Source organism: the organism of the source record quoted next (genome assembly GCF_019968955.1).
Source record: "MAG: Porospora cf. gigantea A chromosome Unknown PgA_NODE_629_length_13473_cov_333.626, whole genome shotgun sequence".
NCBI classification, from domain to species: Eukaryota; Apicomplexa; class Conoidasida; order Eugregarinorida; family Porosporidae; genus Porospora; species Porospora cf. gigantea A.
In genome coordinates this window covers 1-13473 of record NW_027151803.1, presented here as the reverse complement: position 1 = coordinate 13473, position 13473 = coordinate 1, and the positions used below count along the sequence as shown (strand labels likewise).

The 13473-nt window shown below is 51.9% G+C and overlaps 9 protein-coding genes across 12 annotated transcripts; 4 read left to right on the top strand and 5 right to left on the bottom strand.

Annotated features, from left to right (window-relative positions):
- Positions 1–535: 535 nt before the first annotated feature.
- On the top strand, positions 536–3003 carry KVP18_003820 (uncharacterized protein; the record flags this gene model as incomplete). 2 transcript variants are annotated; one of them, XM_067955883.1, is made up of 4 exons in its annotated part: positions 536–847; positions 875–1027; positions 1057–1404; positions 1432–3003. In XM_067955883.1, the coding sequence occupies 4 exons, from the start codon at positions 536–538 to the stop codon at positions 3001–3003; spliced, it is 2385 nt and encodes a 794-aa protein (XP_067807287.1).
- Positions 3004–3016: 13 nt separating this feature from the next.
- On the bottom strand, positions 3017–3610 carry KVP18_003828 (uncharacterized protein; the record flags this gene model as incomplete). The annotated part of the gene is made up of 1 exon (XM_067955896.1): positions 3017–3610. One exon carries the CDS (start codon positions 3608–3610, stop codon positions 3017–3019), a length of 594 nt encoding a protein of 197 aa, XP_067807298.1.
- A 565-nt stretch (positions 3611–4175) lies between these two features.
- On the bottom strand, positions 4176–4940 carry KVP18_003822 (uncharacterized protein; the record flags this gene model as incomplete). The annotated part of the gene is made up of 1 exon (XM_067955888.1): positions 4176–4940. One exon carries the CDS (start codon positions 4938–4940, stop codon positions 4176–4178), a length of 765 nt encoding a protein of 254 aa, XP_067807292.1.
- Positions 4941–4983: 43 nt separating this feature from the next.
- On the top strand, positions 4984–5187 carry KVP18_003827 (uncharacterized protein; the record flags this gene model as incomplete). The annotated part of the gene is made up of 1 exon (XM_067955895.1): positions 4984–5187. One exon carries the CDS (start codon positions 4984–4986, stop codon positions 5185–5187), a length of 204 nt encoding a protein of 67 aa, XP_067807297.1.
- A 116-nt stretch (positions 5188–5303) lies between these two features.
- On the bottom strand, positions 5304–7442 carry KVP18_003824 (uncharacterized protein; the record flags this gene model as incomplete). Its single annotated transcript, XM_067955892.1, has 1 exon — positions 5304–7442. One exon carries the CDS (start codon positions 7440–7442, stop codon positions 5304–5306), a length of 2139 nt encoding a protein of 712 aa, XP_067807294.1.
- Positions 7443–8172: 730 nt separating this feature from the next.
- KVP18_003821 (uncharacterized protein) lies at positions 8173–9845 on the top strand (the record flags this gene model as incomplete). Of its 3 annotated transcripts, XM_067955886.1 has the most annotated exons (4): positions 8173–8281; positions 8324–8648; positions 8677–8738; positions 9592–9845. In XM_067955886.1, the coding sequence occupies 4 exons, from the start codon at positions 8173–8175 to the stop codon at positions 9843–9845; spliced, it is 750 nt and encodes a 249-aa protein (XP_067807290.1). The 3 variants fall into 3 exon arrangements, with proteins under 3 accessions (XP_067807290.1, XP_067807289.1, XP_067807291.1); XM_067955885.1 differs by lacking the exons at positions 8677–8738; positions 9592–9845 and having other exon boundaries at positions 8173–8652; XM_067955887.1 differs by lacking the exons at positions 8173–8281; positions 8324–8648; positions 8677–8738 and having other exon boundaries at positions 9606–9845.
- A 609-nt stretch (positions 9846–10454) lies between these two features.
- Positions 10455–11255, top strand: KVP18_003826 (uncharacterized protein; the record flags this gene model as incomplete). The annotated part of the gene is made up of 1 exon (XM_067955894.1): positions 10455–11255. One exon carries the CDS (start codon positions 10455–10457, stop codon positions 11253–11255), a length of 801 nt encoding a protein of 266 aa, XP_067807296.1.
- Positions 11256–11334: 79 nt separating this feature from the next.
- Positions 11335–11871, bottom strand: KVP18_003823 (uncharacterized protein; the record flags this gene model as incomplete). The annotated part of the gene is made up of 1 exon (XM_067955891.1): positions 11335–11871. One exon carries the CDS (start codon positions 11869–11871, stop codon positions 11335–11337), a length of 537 nt encoding a protein of 178 aa, XP_067807293.1.
- A 45-nt stretch (positions 11872–11916) lies between these two features.
- On the bottom strand, positions 11917–13341 carry KVP18_003825 (uncharacterized protein; the record flags this gene model as incomplete). Its single annotated transcript, XM_067955893.1, has 1 exon — positions 11917–13341. The coding sequence occupies one exon, from the start codon at positions 13339–13341 to the stop codon at positions 11917–11919; it is 1425 nt and encodes a 474-aa protein (XP_067807295.1).
- Between the last annotated feature and the right edge of the window lie 132 nt (positions 13342–13473).

Sequence of the window (13473 nt, the reverse complement as noted above, 5' to 3'; positions counted from 1 at the left end):
GTGCAACATCATAAGCGCGACGCCAGATCTTGACTTGATCTTCGCCATGTTTCTTAGCAGTTTCAGCCTTATCAAGACCCTGAAGAGCTCCATAATGGCGCTCGTTCAATCGCCAGTACTTATGAGTGGGAACAGACCACTGCTCAGAGTTGTTCAGCACAGACCAGCAAGTCTCAATGGCACGACGAAGTACTGAGGTGTAAGCAATGTCAAACTTATATCCCTTCTCTTTGAGCACCTTGCCAGCTTCAGCAGCCTCCATAACGCCGGTAGCAGATAGGGGCACATCAGTCCAACCGGTGAAACGGTTCTCCAGGTTCCACTGAGATTCTCCGTGACGAACGAGAACAAGTTTGTAGACCATGGTATACTAATTCTGCTGTTTTTTCTAGACCAACTTCATATGTGGGGCCTAATTAAAGCCGCGCCAATGTGGTTGTATCGTATGAGGGCTTGCTTGATGGCAGCCAATGTTGTAGGGAGTGATTGATTGGTACCGGCTAAAAACCTTGATTCGCAGAGGTTGAATCAACAGATGAAAGTAGTTGAATTCCAGCTGCCTTTGCCCTTGCGATTCGAGGACTATCAATGCGCGCAGCTGCATGGTGTCGCTCGCAAGATGCTTGAGGACGGGTTGGAGCAGCTCAGAGTAGGCGGAGATGATATGTCTGAGGTTTTGGTCAGCGAGCCTTACTCTGAGAACGGTGCGGAAGGAAACTTCACCCACAAACGTATGTCTATAGCAGGCAAGTTGCCTGGGTGGCTTGTCGCTATAGTTGGAGCGGATACACTACGATTTGAGGAGATGAGTTGGAATGGGTATCCCCGGTTCTTAACGCGGTACTCGGTGAGTGAGAGAACTCTGGTCATCCAGTCAGAAGGGGTATCCAATTTTACGTTCGAGGTGAAAACCAACCATGTGGTAGGCTTGCCGGAGTCAGGAAACCATTGTGACCTCCCAGAAGACCAATTGGCCTTGAGGAAGATAGTCAGCATCGACATTGTCAATGACCCGGTTTTGAAGTCGGTGAGGGCATCGACAGATCCATAACTCAGGCTCCTGCGTACGAAAATCTTCAGCGCAACTTCCAATGCAAGAGGAGGGGTTGGAAATCGCTGTCTGCTGACTGGCTTCATTCTCAGCAGTACCCTGTGTTGACGGCTTACAAGACGTTTATTGTGGATCTGCGCTTTCTGGGATACCTGGCAAACCGAGTTGAGAGCTTTGTCGTGAGCTTTCTCACGGACCTTCTGCGACAGTTCCATCGGAATATGGTCGCGAAGATGGATTCTTGGGATGGCTTGGGACTTCCGGAGCTGCGACAACTGGAAGCCTTCAGTAAACGTGGCTTAGATCAGATCGCCCCACTAATCCTCGCCAAAAAGAAGCAGCCAATGAGCCACGTAGGCACCATAATGCTTTTCACACAGCTCCTCGTCGAGTTCGACACCATGTCCTCTCGACTACAAGCTCCCGCTGAGGTGTCTCCTGAGATGCGTTCTCGAAAGGATCAAGAGACCCTATCAGAGGCGATGGAGTTTGTCCAGTCTTGCTTACGGGATTTTGCTGGGCAGGCTCAGGCGGATGTAGGTCTGAAAGACGACGCGGTTTCTCCAAGCTTCGAAGGTTTTTTGTATAAGAAAAGCGGAGGGGGAATATTTGGGTATCCTGTTTGGAATCTGCGGTATGTCTCCCTGAAGGGCAACGTGATGTCCATCTACCTGAATCAGCAAGCGCAGGAGGCGCGCCATGTCGTCGACATGACTGCTGCCAAAGTTCAGTTCACTAACAACCCCAATGACTTGGTGGAACGGACCCATGGTATCGTCATAACATGTCCCGATCAGCGAATCGTGCTAAGCGCCACCGCAGAGGAGTCCAGCCGAACATGGACGATCAAGCTTCAAATGAGTTGCGAGGATCGTGTGGTACAAGCTTCCTCTGGGGTCGTTGATGACTTTCCGGAGGCGTTCGTTCGGGAGGCTGCTATGGATTCTCGGGCCATTCATGCCTTATCACACTTGCGTCGCAGTTGCTTGACGGGTCCTAAGGCAATGCTCTTCACCACGAGCTACCAAAGTATACTCTTCGGCATCGAGAATCCCTACTTGTGGTTGCTGCCTTGTGTGCCTCCCTACGCCCGAAGTCGATGGCTGCGGAGGTACCGCGTCCCCCTCCTCATCATGTTGTCTTTAAGTCTGTTGGTTTCGGTATCAGTGAAGCTTCTTGGCATGACCTACCTGATTATCGCTACATACATGACTGTTTCCTTGTCGAAGTATTTGCGGACTTGGACTAGCTGCAATGATTATTTCGTCTCCCACTGGATTCCAGCATTCAACCCTGTACACCTGTCAGGAGATGGAGTAGAACGTACCGAGCCGCAGGAAGTTGCCGCCAGCATGGTTATAGATGCACCCGTAGACGAGGTCATCCTGTCACTGCTGGACCCTACGAAGGTGGTTGAATGGACTAAGGCCAAAGCTCGGAGATTCCTTCGAGATACTCATTCACCAGATGCTCGCGGCGCCCTTCTGCCGGCTGAAGGCTTTGATAGGAGCGATTTGCTACGGGGTGGAGATTACCTAGAGCTTGACATGGACCCCAGAGGAATGTGTACCGCTGGGTATCAATCAGGACTATGGGATCCTCGCCTCCTGTTCGCCAACTGCCGCAGACGCCTTTGGATGACTCGACGGATTTGGACCCGGATTTCAGACAGAGCTTTCGTTCTGCTGACGTTCACTGTGCATCTGAACAGTCCTGAAGGTCTTGGGGGGTGTTTGTCCCGCGAAGGCTACGATGTGTTCTACCTTTGCCGGTACAGGTCTCGGAGGACATTCCTTCATCGACTGAGCGGTGTGGAGTGGGGCGGTCGAATGTGGCAAGAATTGCAGCAACATTTGACTCTTGCGATGGTCACCGCTTCTCTCCAAGATCTAGGCCTGCTTCATAAAATCTACGGGTCACTCGACAATTTTGCAAACCCAATGAAGTTCTAAGCGTGTTGTAGACTTAGTAGTACGCATCATATTCGTCCACGTATTCCTCATCTTCATCTTCCTCGAAGTAATCATCCAGCTGTTCATCGATATGCGACTGGAGACCTCCTCGCGTTTGGTTGACACGTTTCATGGCCGCATCCTGCTTCTTACGGTCAACGGCCAGCTGTTTCTCTTTTAGGAGGACATTGACTTTCGAGTCAAACGTTTGAAGCTCACGCAATTCCATCTTTGCCGAGCATTCCTTCAATAAGATGTCCATGAACCTTAGGAACCCGGTGGTTTTGGCTTGGCTGGCGGCTAACTTCTCAGCGAGGCGAGTGGCGGTGGTTTCTAAATCGTTGTAGGTCTTCATGTCTATCTGGTCAAAGGGATCTGTGTCGTCGTTCATGCCAGCGAGCTTAGTTTTCCTCATTGCTTGGGGCTTTACGGCAGGCTTTTTGATCTCTACGTCAAAGAGGTCGGCGACCAGATCCGCCTCACTCCGCTCAATTTGCCGCTGGATCCGCTTCTTCTCGAGAAGAGGGTCACAGAGCTCTTGTTCGTTGTCTGGCTGCTTGAAGTCGTCCTCCAACATAGCTTCCCAATCATCTTCTGAAAACGACATAGATTCCTACAGTAGTAGCAACGAATTTGATAATTTCTCATTACTAGTGACATAAAGAATAGTTCATCTGCGTCGAGATGAACGCTTGTGGCGGCGACTTCGCCGTGCTGACCCACTACTCGACAGGGAGCACGAAAGAGAAAGAGAGCCTGAGGAGACTTCTGATCGATCCGAGGGGGCTCGTGATGCCCTTGACGGGGGTCGTGATGCCCTTGACGGGGGTCGTGAAGCCGCCAACGGGGGGTATTCCCCCGAGATGCAACCCGAAGTAAGCCACGCAGTGGCCCTCTCCCTATGATCTCGCTTCGCTGCCTTTCGGTTCGGGGAGCGGCGGCTTGGGTCGTACGCCTTGGCAAGAGCCAGCTTCCAGAGGTCCATCTCGGTCTCACGAACCAGAGAGTTGTGGCGCTTTTGAAATTTCTTCAGTGTTCTGACGGCGTCGACGTCCAGGCGGTTGCTTCGTGCCCTAAGCAGGGCCAAATGTACGTAGGATTTGTTCATGAGGAGATCGTAGCACTCTACCTCGCCCTCTTCAGGCTCAGATGAGTGACGTGGAGGAATAGTGTCAGTCACCTTTGACGTCATTGTTGCAGTCACAAACTATATATTTTGTGATGTGTTGCAACTTCAGAGGTCCGAGATTTGTGAGCACTTTCAGCGTGCCATCAACGTCAACACCTTGGATGACGCCGGAGAAAGCTTCGACTTTGTCATCGTTGTCGTAGAACTTAGCATGATGGCTCTCGCCGAATACACGTCTAGGTATAAAAGTCGAGGAGATCGCAGCAAGGAGAGCACCCACTACCACGGGAAGCACGCGATCCTCTTGCAATGCGCAGTCGCAGCACTCATCCAACGCTGTCGGTACGTCAATGCGGTTAATAGACCGAATGCTCTCGCGATTTTTCGACGAAAGGTGAATGTTCAAGCCGACGCTCAGAACCTGCACAGGGCCTCGGGGAGTTGAGACCGAGGAGCAGAGGACACCAGCCAGTTTGCGTCCATCCACCACGATGTCATTGATCCACTTGTGTTCAGCTTGAATTCCAAAGGCGTTGGAGATGTCTGTGACCAGACGCTGTGCAATTTTCTGGGTGATTTCACGGTCAGTGTCCTTCTTAACTAGGAGAGTCAACGCTAGACAAGTGGAGGCTGACACCCAATGGCGAGTTGAGCTTTGCTTGGTAGACCCGATGCCTCCAAATTGCCGGTCTGCAGTGAACATGTAGTACGGCCGTTCCGCGGACAGAGGAAGCTCAGAGGCCAAGGAGGCTGCATGGAGGTGCGTGGATTCGATGGAGGTGAAGTGTTCGTGAGGAATGAAAGGCATCAGGAATGCCTATTTTCTCTTGTTTGCTGGTGAAATCAGCGAAATGACCACCATTCTACCTTATGAGCTGACTAAGGCTGTAATGTTGGAGTGCATTAGAGTCTATGGCCTCCCAGAAAATCGGAAGTGGCTCAACCAAATTCGCGAGGAGGAGAATTTAGACGACGCCAGAACCCTAAAGCGGATCCGAAACGAGTTTTTCCCTGAGATCCTGGTGAGTCAGCGTCTAAAGAGTCACGCAGCCTAAGGTTTTCAAGATGCACGAAGTCATCGGCGGGATGAAGACGTTAAACGACTCCACCAAACATTGGATGAACGCCCAAGACAAATATAGCGACTCGCCCAGTATCCACGATCTGTCATTTACCCTTCTCGGGATCCTACTCGGGAAATCCTCAACCGTTTAGGGGATCGGGTATTTGAATCTTGCTGGCGTTTCCACTGGTCGCGTTTGGCCTTTTTGAACTGTTTCTCCGGAAGACCAGCGAGATTAAGTCTGCCTTCTACTTGGACTTCGCCTCTCTCAGCCTTCTTCGCGTGATCAAAACGCACGGCGTAAACCGCGAACTTAGGCGACTCTCGCAGGAAGAAGCCAGACGCCCACTCCCCAAAGTGAGCGTTATTCTTGTTGAAAAGATGCTTGACGTGTTTCTCTCGGGAATTAATTGCTCGAGTAGAGGAGACGTACGCCTTCCGAGCCTTCCAGAGGAGCTCTTCGTCGTGAGCGACAAGCCGAGACCAGAACGCTTGTAGAATGGGTAGCGGATTCTTACATGACCTCATCGAGGCCGGAAGGCAACTCTCGTCTGAGAACACATTTAAAGCCTCGTTCTCCTTCTTCACGGATAGTACCACCCCCTTTGAGGGCAGGTACTCTGTAGCATAAGGCACCTCGTTAGGTAGGAGCATAAGGATGCTCTCTCCCTTGGCGTTCAGCCTTCCGGTGCGGCCGGCTCGATGAACGTAATCTTCTACTAGCTTTGGCGCGTCGAACTGTATGACGACGTTCACGTCTTGTAGGTTTAGACCCCGTGCTGCCACGTCAGTCGTAAAAATGACGCACGAATCTGGCTCCTCTTGGAAGTTCTGCAGATAGCCGACGCGATCTTCCTTCGTCTGTTTGCCATGGAGTTTGAAGAGGCGGTCGGGTTGCGAGAACACCAGATCCCCAAGAAGACCGTCCACTGGATTTCCGTGTCTTTTGTTCTTCTTATTGTCCTTTGTGGCGAGATCGTCGCTGTCGCTGTCGGAGTCAGCCCCGTCATTGAGGTACTTCCGTATGAGGTTGTTTGATCGTTCATTCAATCGCTTGACCTCCATATCAGCTGTTGTGACTGTTCCCCTGACGGCAGCTTCGTTTGGCCACCTCAGAGTGATAAAAAGACTGTGAAAGTAGTCAACCATGTCGCAAGACTCAGCAAAAACCAGCGCCTTCTGCTTTTTCACCTGCACGCGGTCGATGAGCAGGGCGATCAACAGAGATAATTTAGTCCTGGCAGAGGCGATGGGAACGTATATCTGTTCAACAGCTGAAGGGACAGAATAGTCCTGAAGCTCCTGGGGGGTTGTCTCCTCGGTATCCGCAAATCCAGCCCCACCCACCACCCAGATCGGATCCTGGCGTAGGAGAAGACGGGCAATTGACTCAACTGCTGGTGAGAGAGTGGCGGATACCATCACATTTTGGAAGTTCTCCTGTTTCGCTCTTAGGAATTCGTGTAGCTTCTTCAATTTGGCCTCGTAACCAAGCTCGACTATTCGGTCGGCTTCATCCAGAATAACGCACTGCAAATTCTTGAAAGACCAGGAGTGCGTCGAGTCCAGATGGTCGAGGAGCCTGCCAACGGTCCCTGTGACAATGGTGCTGCCCTTACGTAGCCAGGCTTTTTCAGCGTTCTTCTTGACGAGGCCAGCGACAGTCGAGGTTACGGTGTAACCTTTCATGTGACCTGTGATCCGGTCAAAAGTGGCACCAGTCTGGGATGCCAGCTCTCGAGTGGGGGATACAACCAGCACCATCGTTCCGTCTTCCCTATTCAGGGCCGGGTTGCCCATTTTTAGTCGGTGGATCCTCTCAACGGCAGGCGCAGCAAACGCAAGCGTTTTGCCGCTTCCAGTTGGCGACCGAACGAATACATCGTGCTCACCATGTGCTAGGATCCACGGGATGGCCTGTGATTGGATGTGGGTCAATTTTCCAAAACCAAGAGAGTCCAGTTTCTGCACCAGCCTCGAGTTGAGACACTGAGTGGAAGGCTCAGCGACGGAAGGGACATCGACATACTGCAAGTCGGAGAACGTAGTCCCCGCTGAGACCTTCCTAACATCGGCCTCCTTGACGTCGGTGCGTTGTATCGGTTTCTCTTGTTGTGGTGGCTCGTTTCGGGATCGTCGTGGTCTGGGCACCTTGGGAACTTTTGGAGCTTTGGGTCCCTTCGGAGCCTGTTGAATTTTGTCTCCTGCGAGAACAGACTCAGCAATGTCCCTCTCTGACAACGACATAAATCAGGTATTGTGATGACGACGATCGAGAAAAGACTGGAGCTGGTCAGAACCCAGATCGCGCTCGCGGCTGGCGTTGGGTGTGGTTTCCGGTTTCTCAAACAACAGGGCTGTTCCTTCTCTCTTGGCTGTCTCGAAACTGCAACCAGTAGAGGCCATACAAGAAGCTCTTGACGCTGGACAACGACGATTTGGAGAGAATTATCTTCAGGAATTAGAACGGAAGGCTTACCTTTTACCCCAAGCTGAGTTCGATTTCATCGGCCACTTACAAACCAACAAAGTCAAACGCCTAACAGCCATACCCAACTGCTCTGTGAGTCGGACGAACATTAGGCAAGCAGACGCTACAAACAGTCGACTCTAGGAAGCTGGCAGACGCTGTCAACACCCACTGCGGAAACCACCAGCGGACAATGAACGTCTTCGTCCAAGTCAAGACGGCTGACAGCTCAACGAAGACCGGAATTTGCGAAGAGGAAGTCGAGACACTCTGTGAGCACATACGTTGTAGTTGTCCAAGCCTGCAACTCCAGGGGTTGATGGTTGTACCTGACTCAGAAGCTGCCCTCGAGTCATTCCGCAGAGTTCAAGCGCTCGCTCACAAGCTCGAGCTCTCGGAGCTCTCAATGGGGATGTCAGCTGATTTGGTTGACGCTATTACTTGTGGTTCCACGTTGGTTCGAGTTGGAACTGCGATCTTTGGTAAACGAGGTGAAATTGACTAAAAATGGGCGCAAGCAAGAAGAAGGAGACGAGTCCTGTCTTTTTGCACATGCTGAGTATCGTGGACACCATCGACAGCAAGCTGCTGGAGGTTAGGCCAGTAGCAAAGCTAAGTGAGGCATGTAGAGTTAGGCCCATATACGTGCCGCTTGCAGTCGCCCTCATTCTACTGCTGTTTTTGGACAAAGCTTCTCAGTTGATCACGAATCTCGTTGGATTCTGTTATCCGGCGTGGCAGTCCGTGAAAGCCATTGAAAGTGGCAAGGACCACTCCCAATGGTTGACTTATTGGGTAGTGTTTGCCTTCATCTCCTCTTGCGAGATCTTTGTGGAGTTCATCTTGCATTGGGTCCCGTTTTACTATATAATCAAGAGTGTTTTCCTACTTTGGCTGTTTCTCCCAACGTTTTCAGGGGCTACGGTTGTCTACCGAAAGATCCTAAGGCCTGTATTTGTTCGATACGAGAGTGTCGTCGATGAGTGAGCGCAAGGTCCGGTGCCTATACAGATTTATCGAGGTTCTCATCACTTCTGTGTCTTGCACGCCTGGTCGTGGAGACTCGCCTACAAGTGACTCCCCCAGCACTGCTGACACCGTTAACGATTCGTCAGGACGCAGCCCAAGAATACGGACTCGGAGTCACAGATGAACAGTGCTAAATTGATTTGATGGTGCTAACAGACTCAACGGACCACGACCGAATTGCTGGAGTCACAGGAATGGTGATCACCACATCACCAGCAGACTTTTCTGCGGGCTCACTCGGGCGGAAATCGAGTTCATAAGGTTCAGCAGGCCGGATAATATCCCAGTCTTTGCTTTCGAGCTGTCCGATGATGACTTTCGCCAACTGGGTCTCCAGAACCCCTAATGACAAAAACCCCAACCACAGCATGCCTGACCTTGGAAATTGGAAGGACACCGACATCGCTCCGATGTGCAAAGCAAACTGAGTCAAGACGAAGTCCCACGCATTTTTTGATTTCCCAGTGGAGAATGCGATGACGAATGAGCTGGATGTCGCACCGTCAAGACCTACCTACTTCGCAATGGTTGCTGCTAACAACCAGAAGGCCACGATAAGTGGGAGTTCATCGGCCTCATCAGCCTGGAAAGCCACAGAATGGACCCAGTTGGAGTTAAAAATCATTGCTAGGGACCTGGTGTGGCCAAGAATTTCTCCTGACAAGTGCAGTCCGACGCCTTGTACTGCCCAGAACGCCGACTGCACCACAATAATTTGCAGGAGTGTGAGCCATGGGTGAAACCCCTTCTCCACGAAGTATCCTCGAATCTCCCGGCCAGAAGCATCAACCAGCGCTGATAATGAAAACCTGAGTCCGTTACATGTTTGGGTGACATTGAGCCATCGGAGGAGCTGCACGAGCCGCATGACTACTGCAATGTGATGTTTTTATGCAGGATTCCATTCTAAAATGGTCGTCTCGGACGATAAGTCCTACGAGATCGCCATAGTTCTTCTGGCTGCCAACCCGTTGGCAATAACGGTGGTTACAGCCTTCGCCATACCGGCATTCGTGCCCTTCGCTGTCTACGTCATGGCGATTCTGGGGCTGCAGGGGTGGTGGCTGGCTTTGGTGTCCGTTGGCCTCGGAATGCTGATACCTCTTTGTCTCATCATCACACATATCATACCAGTGGTTTGCCGAGTTTAAAATATGAGAAACGAATGTCAAAGATTGGATTCATAGGTAACTCGAGGGCGCCTATGCTTTGTGGTGGTGTGGGACACCAGATTCGGAGGCCTGTACGTTTGGGAGTCGTAAGACAACAAATTCGGAGGCCTGTAAGTCTCGGATGTGTCAAGGGTTCTCTTTAGATGGTCCCCCCTCAGAGCTTTGTAGTTGCTCTGCTGCATTTTCCAGGCCCTCCTACTCTCATTGCGTGCTTTTTCAAGTAAGGGGTGAACCTTCCTCTGAGTCTGTGGATGTGCCTTTGCAAATCTGGATTGGGCTTCGGGCCATTTGATTGCGGGTCTCTCCCCGCGCCAGAACGTAGGCTTCTTCATATATGTGAGAGGTGGAAGGTTTACGTCGTTCACTTTGAAGTCTATTCCTCTTTGCAAGACTGGAGTGTCGTCGAATCGTGGGATGGGTCCTCCAAAATCATACTCATCGAAGTCATGGGCCCTTTCATCGTCCCACTCACCTCGATTTCCACGTCCACAAGCGAAGGCACGAAACCCAATAAGAGCGATAATCAGTTTCATGGGAGGTGCGAACTGCACAAGCACTCATACTTCGCATTGAAAGTGGGCAATTGTAATGCTTCGAGCCCTCGATAATCCCATTGAGTACCGGAAAGTAGCAACCCTCGAGTGCATCATCAACCCAACGCCAGACGACATACTCAGATGCCTCCAAAGTATCCGCTTGGTTCGTTCTGTCGTTCTCTTCGATGGTACGATTGAAGTAGTTCCACCTGCATACTCCGAGACGCCCTGTACGCTCTCGCGAGTGCTGAAGACGCCGCCTTTAGGCTGCTGGGTGTTCAGTGGGCCGGGACATCAACATGGAGCGGAGGGCTTGCAATTCTCGGGTATGGGAACAGAGGTTCGGATTGCTGGCGAGAAGATCGCGCTGGCCTCTATCGGAGTTGCGATTCCTCGGCGGAAAAGCACTACATCGTTGGATATCAAGACACTGAACCGAAAAAGGTTAGACCCTTTGTGGACTGAGGTAAAAGGCGTACTGCGTGAAGCGGCCACTGGTGGTGTGTCTTGCGTCGTGTCAGAAGACACTTACTTTCCAGAAAACCATCTTACTATGGGTTCCCCAGGGAAGGTAGGGCAACTCATCCCCCCTGAAGTTGACCCTCATGAGGCCGTAGAACAGCTAGGACGGATGATGGCAAATGCCGCCCCTGGAGACTTCGAGTGGAACCTTCCCTCTGCGCCTGTAAGAATCCAAAGGTGTGCTGGACTGATGGAACCGACTTTCGTCAAGAGTCTTTTGGAGGAGGCGGGATGCCAAGCAGCCGTAGTCCTGGCAGACGCGGCTGCGATGGGTGAAGCCAGTTCATTGTATGTCACCTCCGACATGCTAATCGTGGCTAGATTTAGGTGATCACCTCGGACATACTAAATGTGGCTAGGATTTAGGTGATCATCTCCGACATGCTTAGTCCTGTACCGTGCTGAGAGTTTCACTTTTGAGACGATCGACGCATAATGCGCCTCACAATAGACTTCACACGACGGATCATCCGTCGGAATCGACTCAACCTAGCTACTTGCTTCTCCATAGTCAGGAATGGCGCCTCCGAGATTGGCGTGGCTAAGTCCTCGGATGGTGAGGCAGGTGTCGCTGACGAACCAGGCGTTTCTGCGCTCTGTAGTGAAACTACACTTGAAGATGCGGCGCTCCTGGGCTTGTGTGGCCTGGTTGTCATACAGCAGCGGCCACTCTGAGTTGTCTGCATACCTGATAGGAACGCGTGCCGCCGCTTTGCATCCTCTTCTCTGGGCAGTCTGGACGTCGCTACGCGCCGGTGTGTGTGCCGATACGACTCCGGCAATCCGGTTGAGATGAAGTCATCGTCAGAGCAAATCTCAGAGGAAGTCTCCTCCGACGACTCAAAGTCCTCGTCGACTGGGAGTCGATTGTAGGTTGGTATAGGCTCCAGACACCGCTCAACTAGGTGAAGCGGCAACGGCGGAATCTCTGGAATCTTGAACGTCATGAGGATTGGGATTTCGTTCCCGAATAAATAATTCGTGCATGCAGTTCAGCCGGCCGCTGCTTTTGGTGCTTTGGGTCTGTTTGACTGCACCCTCCGGTAGAGATTAACCACTGCCATGGCTTCAGATGGAGCCTGGCTCGAGCACCAGAAGTTGTAGTGTGCTTGCACCTCGCTGCCCAGAAGTCCAATGGCCAAGTTCCATAGAAACTGGCAGTCGGCACCCAAATTCTGCTTCAGAGTGGTGACGAAGGCCAGAAGCAGCCGCAGCGTAACTGGCACAAGAGTCAGAATGGCTGCTCGTCGAGCCGCGAAAGTCGGATGTTGCAACGTTTGACCTCGGTGGAAGGCGCAAGCCATGGAGCAAGTCTGGCTGTTGAGGGTGGAGATCGAATGAGAGCACTGCATGCTGACCTGAGAGATGTCATCGAAGAGCGCTTCGAGGAGGTGTCCGACGGTTTCAGGGCAATCTTCAGGCGGACTGAACCCTGAAACCTCCACAGCCACTCGAAAGATGAAAGACTTCGAGATCCGACAGCGCCTATAAGCGAAGTGCGATAGAAGCCAGTACAGTACCATTCCGAGAGAGTAGACGTCATGGTCAGGGAGGTAGCTCCAGAGATGGACGTCGGGATGTCTGAACCAGTGATGAGTGAACCAGCAGGGATACGATCTCTGGCTCATCGTCGCGCCGAAATCAATGAGGTGAAACCGAACTCCAGCCTGATCTGTGGTGAACATGATGTTGTTGGACGATACGTCTCGGTGGACCGCCCCCAAGCTATGGAGCCGAGAGAGGTCAAGTCGGACTGAATTGACCATCTCCGAGATCGACCTGAGGAGATCTGCGTCTTCGTGTTTGAAGCAGTCCAGATGGTGAACCGGTGACATAACCGGCATCACCAGATGACAGACACCGTCGGAAAACGACGCTATCCGCCGCCAGGCTTTCAAGCGGAACGCGTAATCCGACTCTGATCGACATACGAACGTTTTAACTGCGACGCTGTCTCCTATTGCAGTGGTGGCTCTGAAGACAGTGGAGTAGGTTCCCGACCCAATAATGCCGTCAATGGAGGAGATAGAGTGCCAGGCTCTTGAGAGAAAGAACTCCTGCACTGCGATATCCATGAGTAGCAACACCAACGGCACAATCTTCGCTCGTGCTTCATCCTCAGAGATTTCCGAGACCCACGAAGCGCTTAGCAACCCCGTCAGCAAGCTCAGGTTGGGAGCCGCCCCGAGCAGGCAAAAGGAAAAGGGCTGCAGGAAGGCCTTACGTTTAAAATCGTAGAACCCTTGCAACCTCGAGAGGCTATCGCTGGAACTCTTCATGACCTCCGAAAGATGCACCAAGTACTGCGACAACACAGCAAAGGTACTCCGATGTCGAGGTGCGCCGCTAAGTTTAGATTGGAGGGTCACCAGCATTCGCGATGGCACCCCGCGATCTCTTTGAATCGCTACCGGCATGAAAAATCTAGTATTAGCATTGTTAAAGATACGAAACTCATAGGCGTTCGGATAGGCAGACGAAAGTCGCCTGCTCTTCCGACACAAGCGCGAGACTACCTGCCCAACAGAAAATGTTGAAAGGGGGGGTGG